Source organism: Geospiza fortis, unplaced genomic scaffold, assembly GCF_000277835.1.
Source record: "Geospiza fortis unplaced genomic scaffold, GeoFor_1.0 scaffold97, whole genome shotgun sequence".
Classification (NCBI taxonomy): Eukaryota; Metazoa; Chordata; class Aves; order Passeriformes; family Thraupidae; genus Geospiza; species Geospiza fortis.
In genome coordinates, this window is record NW_005054343.1 from 2,761,554 (window position 1) to 2,772,580 (window position 11,027).

The 11,027-nt window shown below is 53.4% G+C and overlaps 1 protein-coding gene across 1 annotated transcript in view; it reads right to left on the reverse strand.

Moving 5' to 3' along the window:
* ZNRF1 (zinc and ring finger 1) overlaps nucleotides 1-11,021 on the reverse strand; it is a 19,520-nt gene extending 8,499 nt beyond the window's left edge. Inside the window, exon 1 of the mRNA XM_005422814.3 lies at nucleotides 10,867-11,021. Within this exon, the coding sequence (XP_005422871.3) occupies nucleotides 10,867-10,948 (82 nt within the window). The 5' untranslated portion in view covers nucleotides 10,949-11,021. The remainder of the gene's footprint in view (nucleotides 1-10,866) is intronic.
* Between the last annotated feature and the right edge of the window lie 6 nt (nucleotides 11,022-11,027).

Here is an 11,027-nt window from a genome sequence, read left to right on the forward strand (position 1 = left end):
AGAGCGGAGAGGCTGGGTGACACCGCATCACAGAAGCCCAAGGCGAGCTTGCTGCAAGCCAGGAGGCAAAGCTATTTCTTTTTTAGACAGTTGGGTTCTTATGGAGGTGGTGGGGGAGGATGGGAAGAAGGAGAACAGATTGCAGTTCTGGGGCTGAGGAAAGCTGGAGACTTGGAAAGGAGCAGGAGACATGGGAGAGGGAACCCCACAGGAACATTTGCTCCAGAGCTCCCAAAGCTACTGATTCTCAGCAGATGGACACATCAAAGCCTTACAAAACAAAGAGGCCTGGTTATATGGTCACTGGATGTCCAGACACCAAGTGCCCTCCTTGCCTGACATTGTTTGAATATTGACCCTTTCATGGTTGCAATTGCAATTTTTGAACAGAAGTATCCAAGCTAAAGACAGAGATCATCTCCCTCATATAGCTCAGGCTATACTGCAGGATCAGTTCCCCCAGTCTGGATGAAAAAGGCAACTTCTCAGGGTCACCCTGTCTTCTGGCAAGTCCTAGTTTACTGCAGAAACACTCCCCCAGCTGCTGGGAACAGGTTTCATAAGTATGTGTAGCCCAAAGCTAATTTTAGAATGCCAGAGAAGAGCAAAGTTAAGCAGAGGGGTCCTGGGTGATAGCCCAGTGAAGGCATTAACACCTCCAACTCCTGCTGTCGGGCTGCAGGGCTCAGATTTACCAACTTACAACCTATCCATGGCTCCTGCTAGTCACAAAACAGGTCTGGGGCCATGGCATGGCTCAGGAGAACTGCAGGGATGCTCTGGTGCTGCCTCCACACTCTCAAGGGACGTTTAGGTGTTCAAATTCACTGCCCAGAGCGGACAAGGATCCTGCAGGCACACCTGGGAATTTCCAAAGGGTTTGCCTGAATGCCTGCTTTTTTCCTCCCACGTATTTCTCATAGGAAGGAGGAGGCCCAGCCAAAGCCCTGCTGTGGGCAGCAATCATTGGCAAGATGCACAGAGCCAGCAGGTGATGAGGGGGTCCCAGGTGCACTCTGGCAGCACATTGGGTTGCAGCAATTTGGAAATCAGAGCAGGAAGGGGCAGAATTTGGCACTTTGGCTTGGCAAGGGCTGGGAGGGAGCAGCAAGGCAGTGTCACGTGGGGACTGCTGGGGTGAGTCATTTCTGACTAAGACATCCGCTGGGGAGGCACCCACGGAGTCCCCACTGCCAGGCTCCAGCACTGAGGCGCTGCCAGAGGAATTCCCGCTTTTGGAAAGGTTGAAACACCAAAGCCTGACCTGAGCCACTCCCAAACCCAGCTGGATCTGACTCCATGGGGTGATTTGCTTCCTGACCCCTGGGTTTTTCCAAAGCAGAAAACTTGTGCTGTGATGCTGCAGAGGCTCATCGTGCCTCATCTTCAGATGATCTCTGGAGAGGATGATGGGACACTCCAGAGGCACATGATGACATGCCCTAGCTTTGTGATGCTGGGAGTATGGCCAAGCACTGATGGCACCCACGTACCCCTTCCTGCCAGGGAGTGATCCCAAACAGCTCCTGGGACACCTCCTGCCCAGGCATTCCACAGCAGCACTGCATAAAGAGCACCGTGGAGGGTGTCTTTGTGTCTTTGTGCCTGGGCCATGGTGGCAGGATCACTGAGGCAACTGTTTTCCATCAGTGCAACATCCCCAACCCTTGGGGTGCGTGAAAAGAATAACACATTGCTTTTTCGGGGTAGAGAAAGGGCAATTTGTATGTAGTGGGCAACAATCAGAGCATAAAAGGCACACAGAGCTGCACCCACCCACAAGAGTGCATGCCTAGGGAACACTTGTGGACAGTTCACAGTGGTTATTTCTGCAGAAAGACAAAAAAAAAATTTGAAATTTTTCCACTACTGGAAAAAAAAAATCTTAGTGAGGAGCATGCTGCAGAGCAAGCCCTGACCTCACCTGCCCCTCACATGGTAGGAAGGGCTGCATAGCACAGAGCATCTCCCTGCTCCCCAGGAGAGGCTGTGATTGCTGAGGGAGACCCAGTGAATGCCCCAGCCCACCAGGACAGCAGCAAGGGGAAAAAGAGGTGCAAAGCTGGGGGTGATCACCCTTCTCTGTTGTACTTGGTGCAGAAGGGGAGGGATTCTCCACAGCACCCAGACAGGCAGCATGAGCACTGCTTTGACAGCCAAAGGCCAGGGATTTGGGAGGGAGATCTATGTTGAGGATGGGGATACACCACTCCAGAGCTTGCCAGCTGCCTTTGCAGCATGGAGGAGGCTGGCAGACAGAGCCAGCTTTCTGCAGCCCTCCAAACACAAAGCATAGCATCTCAGAGGAATGGGACCCTCAAGAGTGGCAGGGTCTGCCCACGCTGGATCCTGCTGGAGGAGGTAGGAGGGGTTGCACACTGTGCCACAGGCAGGAACAACCCTGCCCAGGTGCTCCACCTTCTCTGTCCTTTTGCTTCAACATGTGCCAACCTCCAACACGAAAAGGGCTCCTTCTGAGGAAGGAGACAGTGGGGCTGCAGATGACAAAAATCCCAGCTGTGGGATTTGAAGTTCTCTCTTCCCCATCACAAAAGGCAACACCCAGAGGAGCAGAGTGTAATCCCCTTTCCCAAACTGGGCAGGGGCTTGTGAAGCAGCATCTTCCCATGAAACATTCACCCAGAACTGGGTGCAGAGTGCCACCTGTTTTGTACCTGTCTACAGGGAGCAAAAATAAATCAAAGGCATCTAGAAACACCTCAGAAGGCTAAGATCCAGGCAAATAGCTGTGAAATCAGGCACAATAAATAAGCAAATGGACATTAGTTTCAAAGCAGCAAGATCTGACTGGGGATGAGCTGAAATGCCAAGGCAGCCAAGGCAGGGTGCTCAGCCTCAGCCTGTCCTGCTCAGCACCAGCTTACCTGAGGGTTGGCTCCAAAACTGATCTCAGCCCAGACTGACTCGACCTCCCTGCAGAAAATAACTTGGACATCCGCCTAGAGCCAACCTCGCCTCCTTTTCCCTGGCTACAGATGTCCAGGCCTTGGATGCATGGATTGAAAGGTGGATCTAATTCCCCTGCAGCACTTCTGATGAAGTGCAGCTCCATCACCTTGTAGAAAGAGCTCCAAAATTAATTACTGCAATTACCCCAGCTGCAGGAGAAACTGCAGGTTTTCCCCTCACTGGTGACAAAGGCTTCTCCAAAAAACAATCCCCCAGATGCCCACCAGCCCAAGCTGTAATGCAACCATCCAGGATGTGAAGAGCAGAGCCCCTGGCACCACTCTCAAATCACCGAGCTGTGACCAGAGAAACTCACAGCCACGGTGAAAGCCAGGGGGAGAAAGAAGAAGGCAAGGCAGCTTTCAAGGCAGCAACAGGCAAAGAGACACAGAGGACATGGAAATGCCAGTGGCCTCATCCTGGAAGGAAATAAAATGCTGGCAGGGACATGGGATAGGGTCAGCATCACTGAGTTCCCCTGCCTGACTGCTGCTTTCCCCCTCTTGTGTTGCAGGCAGCTGGCCTCTAAAAATACCCACTGTTGTCACGCCGTCCTGCCTGCTTGGGCCAGGAAACTGCTCTGAGCAGCTTTCAGTTCCATTCTTCATCTGCACTGCTGTGCTTTCCTCACCAGGATCTGTCCCAGCCCCCCTCCTGTGCCTGGCAGGTCTCTGCCAGGTCTCTCTGGATCTATGGCTATAACTCAATTGACATAAACTCAATTAACCAAGGGTGCTAACAGGGAATATACAACCCTGGGGAATTTCTGCTAGGGTTGCTTAAACTAGCAAAAAGTAAACATTTCTACAGCATCTCTCTGCCTCTCTACAAAGTGCCACAAGACTGTTCACAGTCTAATTTCATGCCACTGATGGGAACCCCACAGCTACATGAGTGTGCATGAGCACAGAGAGTCACAAATTTCAAGGTCATTCAGCCCAGGACACCAGCAGGGTCAACCTGGTGCTGATGCCAGCCAGCTCTGGTCTATAGGGAAGGAGGGGAGAGAAGGGTCAGCTTCACCTCAGAGGTGCAGTACAGCCTCTCCAATGGTGAGGTACCATCCCCACTGGCAAAACACACCCTGGATGGAGCACCCCCAGCTGCCCACAGACCCACATTGGGTCTGAGTGATGGATCTGCTCAGGTTCAGCTGGTGGCACATGGCACAAACCTGGAGGCACAGGGACCACAGCAGGCAGCACCAGTGTATCAAGCCCCCTGCCAGCAGCACAGAAATCAGCCATGAAGATCTGCCTGCTGCTTCTCTGGCCTTTCCTTCCACCTTCCTCAAATCCCAGATTCTACGGATCTGCAGTGGGCTGGAAAGTTAAACCATGACAAGAGAGAAGCAGACCCTGTCCCCCAGTACAGGCACTCCCCTCCTCTGCCTGCAGCCCAGCAGGGCAGGAAACCTGCCAGCAGCTGGCTCTGCCCATGGGAAATGCTGTGCAGCAGCACGAGAAGAGGCCCCAGGCAGCAGAGCTTCCTGAAGCTGCACCTCCAGCAGCCTCCCTTCAAAAAGCACTCAGCAAAAGCATTCAGCCACACAGCACCTGCAAGGGACAGCACGAGCACCCCTGGGGGGGGACTCAAGCCCCCAGTGGGTTCACCCCCATTTGAAACCTGCCTGGTGGAACTGGTGCAGGGAAGACATTTAAGGTCAAGCTTTAACCAGTCTTGCTCTATCTGAAATTAAAAAATTGGTGCACCCACAGGGGGAGGCTTGTTGTACCCTGATGTGCAGCCAGGCCAAAGCAAGTGGGCAAAGTGCTCTGCATCAGGGCCTGCTGCTTTACAGCATCACTTGGCTGCTCAAGCACATCATTCCCAAGCCCTTGTGATTTCAGTTTTCAAGGGAACCAGGAGAAAGCCAGGTCACATTTACTCAAACCAAGTACTCAGCACATCTGGGGTTTGGTGTACCAGCAGCAGATGCCACAAAATACACCTCGTGGTTGCCCACCATCTGCTTGGGGCACCACAAGACTGGTCCCTGCAAAAGGAATTTATCTGAAGAGCCCTTTGCTGCCTGTCTGATCTGTCACATGAGATATTACATCGGAGGGGAAAAAAAAAAAAGCTTTTTTTCCTCCTCCTCCAAAGTGGGCTTTTCTCCCTCCCTGCGCTTCTCTTGAAATTAATTTTCAGCATTTAGCAGCATTTTCCCATGACTCTGCGCGGCTGCCTTGGCCAGGTGCCAGCCTGATACTGCTCCTCCACCAAAGATGTCTGTATCTGATTGATCCTCCGGCCAGCGAACGGGAGAGAGAGGAGAGAGAAGCCTTAATAGCACATTAATAAATAAGAGAAGCCGTTACGGTAATTCCAGTCACCGGAACAAACATCTCAGCAAAACAAACCAGCATGGGATAAACTTACGTCACAGGCTGGGAAGACAATCCTGGCTGGGAAGTGGGTCAGCCCAGGAGCACGAGAGCAGCATCCTCAGCATCTCTAGAAGATACATGAGTGCAAGAGGGAGAGGGCACCCAGCTACCCTGTGCTGATTTATGCACAGGTTTATAGAGCAGAGAGCACAGTTAATGTGCACAGGAATTGGTGCCTCGCTCCTGAGGGAAGCAGCTGGGATTTCAGAGGGCATTGGGGAGGCAAAGGCAGAGCAGAGACAGCCTGAGCTCGCTCTCGCTGGAGCCTGAAGATAACTGCCGCCACCGCCGGCTCCGCGCGCACCACGCCAACGCTGACGCACTCCAACTTCAGCTCCAGCCTGGGTGTGCACTAAAGCTGTCTCTGAGCCTCCCATCTTCAGGTGTTCAGCACTTTGCTCTTCCAAGGTAGCCTCTGCCTCTTGCCCCATCCCAGGTGGATGCTGCCCAGCTGGCTCAGAGAAGGCAGAAGCACAAACGCATCCTCTCCAGACCTGGAGAGCCCAACAGCTGAACACCACCAGTGTGGGGAGTCATCAGGACCACTTCTGCACCCACCTCCCAAATGATCCACAGGTCTGGCAGTGATGCAGGTGCTTGACCCGGCTGTCAGACAGTAACCAGCACCAAACCCACAAAAAGATGGTTTGAAGACAGTCATCTTAGGAAATTTCCACCAGCAAAAATAGATTCAGAATGGCAAGTTCGTGCAGACCTTGGGGTGCCCTTCCCCTGGCCCAGCTCCTGGAAGCGGGGAGGGAAGCACATATGAGGTCTGCATGTTGAAACACAGATTCAGTTGGAAGGGAACCACAAGGACCATCAAGCCCAGCTCCTGGCCCTGAACAGGACAACTCCAAGAATCACACCATGTGCCTGAGAGCCTTGTCCAAATACTTTCTGAACTCTGTCAGATTTGGTGCTGTGATCACTTCTCTAGGGAATCTTCCATTGCCCAACCACACTTTGGGGAAAAACCTTTTCCTAACATCCTGTGTAAACCTCTCTTAGCACAGCTCTGTGATGTCCCCTTGGATCCTGCCAGTGGTCACAGAGAGCAGAGAGTGGTGCTGACCCTCCAGTGTCCCTCCTGTGGAAGCTGCAGTCCCACAATGAGCTCTGCCCTCAGTCTCTTCTCCAGGCAGAACAAGCCAAGTGAGCTCAGCTGCTCCTCATATGGCTTCCCCTCTACACTTTTCACTATCTTCATGTCCCACCTCTGGATGCCCTCTCACAGCTTTATATCTTTATTGTACTGTGGTACCTAAATCTGCACAACAGACTTGGGGTGAGGCCACAGCAGCGCAGAGCAGGACGATCACCTCCCCTGAGCAGCTGGCAGTGCTGTGCCTGACACACCATGGGACACAGTGGGCCCATGTTAGCTGCCAGAACACACTGGTGACACTGGTGGCAGGACAGTCAGGGCTGAGAGCAGCTGAGCAGCAAGCTACAATTCAGCCCTCTCATTCTGGTGTAGAGACTACAGTAGCAGGACTATCTGAAGAGCAAGGATTGCCAGGCACCAGCAAGAAAAGGCTCAGGACTCAAAGCTGTGGGAGCACAGCAAGGGTTCATCACAGACAGACCTCTTCCCAGCTTGCAGAGACTGGGGGTGCCCAACACAGGTGTGCACACACACCTTCAGCTCACCCTCCAACAAGCAACCCCTATTTCCCACCCCATCACTCTGGAGCCAGATTGAAGAGCACTTCCAGCCTTTTTTGCTCTCAAACCGTGCCTGGAGAAGGACTCAGCCCAGCACCCTGGCTGCCATCTCTGCACTAAAATCCCTCCCATCTTCCTCAGGCTGTGCCCTCCTGCTCCAGGAACATGCTGCTGAGAACACAGCAGCTCATTTGGCAAAGAAAGCCTCCTGACATTGGTGCTACCAACATCCAGGACAAACAGCTTGCTTTGTCAGTGCACAGCAAGCCTGTGACACTCCTGGTGGTGTTGCACAGCAGGATAAGCTAGGCGTTTCCTTGGGCTAGCCAGCAGACAAGGAGATATGGATTTATTAGAGCTTCACTCAAGGGCTTTGGGTGATGAGTGGGATTTCCAGATAAACTTTAAGCTACTTACAGCCTCTGCAAACTCCCTTAGATCCTCTGATGAATAACATGTGAGACACTGAGAGAACCACACAAAGCTGGAGACATGCAGCACCAAACCACACATCTCCCTTTTCTCCCTTCTTCTCACTATCCTTGGCTTTACTGAGAACTCCTAAATAGTCATAAACCTACAGAGGCAGGATCAAGTGCTACAGGCAAATTCCAAAGTTGTGCAAGATGTGCCTTTTCCACTCATGGAGGTCAAGAAGTAGATCTCAGATTTTCCCTAGGCAGACAGGGAAATCCCAGAGCAGTTTCAGGTGGTGCTAGAACAGTTACATCGCTTGTGTAAGGCAGGCACGCCTTGGGAAAATCCCCATCAGGAAACAGGACTCAGCCACAGAGGTGCTGTCCAAGGAAGGGACAAGCTCCACCATAAATGTCAGAGCTCCTTCCCACCCCAATTGGAAGATATATGTAGGCTTCACTGTTCACAAGAGCAGCAGCTCTCCTGCCCTTGTCCTTGGATGGGCTAGAGACCATCAGCATCTCACTGCTCCTCCAATTTAGGCATCCCAACAGCCATAGTGGAGCCCAGAGGGAAGCAGCAGTGGGCTCTTCTCACTGACCAGCCCCATGCACAGCACCTTAGAGTGATGCTGCAGCATTCACTGGCTTTGGGGACCACTTTGCAACCTCCCTCTGTACAATCCTCACCACAATCCTCCTCTCTTCCTCCCCAGGCACACCTAGCTCTCCTGCAGGCCTTCAGAGAGGGGAAGGAGTGACACCAACCAAGGAAGAGAGCTCAGCCTGCCCCAACTCACTCCTCAGGGTCCCTGCTGAGGGGCCTGATGAGCCATGAAGCAGCACAGAAACTCTGCACGGCAGACATAGGAAGCAGCGAGGCGCCAAGACTATCTGTGTGCTCCCGTTATCACAGGCACGCTGCTGCAACAACAGCACCTTATCACTGCCCTCAAGTCAGAGATCCTCGCTGTCCCACTGAGGACCCCACAGAGCTCAGGTTGCACTTTGAGCTCCCAGCTCATCCCCCAAACCCAAGTGCTCCCCAAAAAAACGTGCATTCACGTTTTTTTGGGGAGAGAACGGCAGAGAACAGCAGAGAACACGCAGAGAACGGCACCATCCAGGTCTCCAGAAAGGGGCAGGCAGGGCAAGAATGCACTCTCCAGCCCTGTTATCCACAGGGCTTGGGGGCTCCTCTCCTCAGCAGGGCAGCAGCTCAGGCAGATCCCAGAGATGCCATGCCTCATGCTGAGTGGGTTTGGCATGTTGGTGGGTCCCCTCATCCCCACCCTCGAGCCATCCTTCCAAGGGAGCAGGGACAGTCACGCGCAGCAATGTCAAAGCTCCTCTCCATTTACCAGAGCACTGCTGCTTCAGCACTTTCCAGTGGCTAATGGAGTGGCTCAGCACCACGAGAGGAGCAGGTCGATGGGGAGGCAGGGGGGAAGACGCAAGTAGCTCCTGACTGCCCAGCTGGAGGTTAACCAGCTGCAATGGGAGATTAACAGGAATTTCAGCAATCTTGAGGTGGCTTACTTCCCCCCTTCCCTGCAGTCTCCAAATCCTTCATTAACTTCTTACACTAAGAGAAGAAGAGTGCAAAAGTTAAATGAGCTCTGACAAGTTTTCAAAAGGGTTTTTAAGCATCCTCCACTCCTTTTGCTATTAATTAGCAACGAAGAACCACCACCGGGAGAGGCTTCGGTACAGACTGAACAGCTCTCGCTGCTGCCCGTGCACGCTTCAGCTCAGCTCAAATGCTCTCAGAGGGCCCCAAAAGAGGCACCAGAGAAACCCAGTTCTTGCAGCACTTCCCACAGCTCACGCTGCAATCTTTCAAGGGCACCGTGTTTAACTTCGCAGCACTGCACTAACTCACTCCAGTGGCTGGAAAACAGCTTACTCCATTTTGCAGCTGGTTTATTTTTCTGAGCAGGTTTTTGCCTCTCAGCATTGCAGTTTAAAATGTAACTGATACTCTCTGACCAACCACTGTGAGCTGCAGGGTGTTTCTGTAATGAGACCCTCCTCACTCCAGCACCAGGCACAGCAGAAGCCCCCCTGGCCCTCATTCCCACAGAGGCTTGTGGAATACCTGGAAGGATGCTGTGCCTTCATCTCTCTCTATGTTTAGAAACCAGAGCAGCAGCACAGTCTGGGCAAGGTCATGGAGCAAGAAAGTTTGCAGGGGCACTTGGTCTCAACTCTGGTGCCACATGCCAGCCCTCTCCATCTGCCAGGGAGCATGGCAAGCACCTGGCTCATCCAGATCAATAGGAATCAGACCTGGGGATGCAGTGCAAGACACACAGCCTCCATCTAACGGAGAAGACCAGCCCCTGGAGACTGGGCAAAGCCAAAAAAAATCCCAAGATTTTTTTTTCCCAAGAAGTAGGAAAATGAGCCCCACGAGACTCTTCTTGCACTTTGTTCTTATCCACTGCTTCAGCCTAAGGCCTTCCTGAAAATGAGGCATTGTCCCAAGGCATATTATGAAATTCCCAGACCACGTCACACAAGGAGAACACAGCACTTGCGAGGGGGACGGGTGGGAGAGAAATCCCAGACTATTCCAGGAAATACAAGGAGACATCCCTGAAATGACTTCCCCTCCAGCCAGGAGGGGAAGGGAGGACCTCCCACCTCGCTCCCTGTACCCAGCCAAAACTAGGTCAGTGATACAGCCTTGCTCGCAGGGAGAGCTCCTCTCCAGACATCAGGACACATGGAAGAGTCCAGCCAGGAGGGTGAAGGGGGTAACCTTGCCCCTTCCCATAGCCTGACACGTTTCCTGTAAGAGAGCCCGGCTGGCCTCCCAGCCCTGTCAGAGAAGCAGGCAGTTCCTCCTCTGCTTCCTCCCAAGCAGCACAACACTGCCAGCTGGCTTGAAAGAGAAAACCCACTTTGGCCTTTCCCCGGCCCTTTATCAGATAAAACAAAGGAAAAAAAAAAAAAGATCCCCACACCTTGCTTTCAAAGGTTTTCTCTGCTTCTTTCCCAGTTTCAAAGGCTGGGAACTGCTACACCTGACTGGCAGCCCTCACACACCTTCAGAAGAGACACAAGGTGCCCAGCCTGGTTGCAAAACCCAATGTCTTGGGCTACAGCACCCTCAAGACCACTGTCCCCCAAGTCAACGGGGAACGGGGTGGGGGTGCCACATCCACTGCTTCATATCCTAGAGCCAAAACACGTCCCTTCTAGAAAGCCTCCTCCCTTCACAACCCCTTCCTCCCTTGACCTTGACACAGATGCCAGCTCCAGCATGCACCCACCCGTCTGTGCCAGGGAGGGGATGGGGATGAGGGTCCAAGAGGGGGTCAGCTCCCCCTTCCCGGCTGAACCACGCTCACCGCCGCCCCCGAGCACCCACGGAGGGAGGGGAAGCCGGGAGAAGGCTCCGGGGAGCCGGCACTCACCGCTGTGCGAGCTGAACCACCGCGGCGCGATGTGAAGGGGCAGCGCGTCGGCCAGCGAGGCCCTGGCGCCCAGGTACAGCATCCCGTCTCTATGGTGACCGCCTCCCGTCTCCTGGAAACCGTTGCCATGGGCGTACGTGGAGTCGGAGCCCGGACCGCCG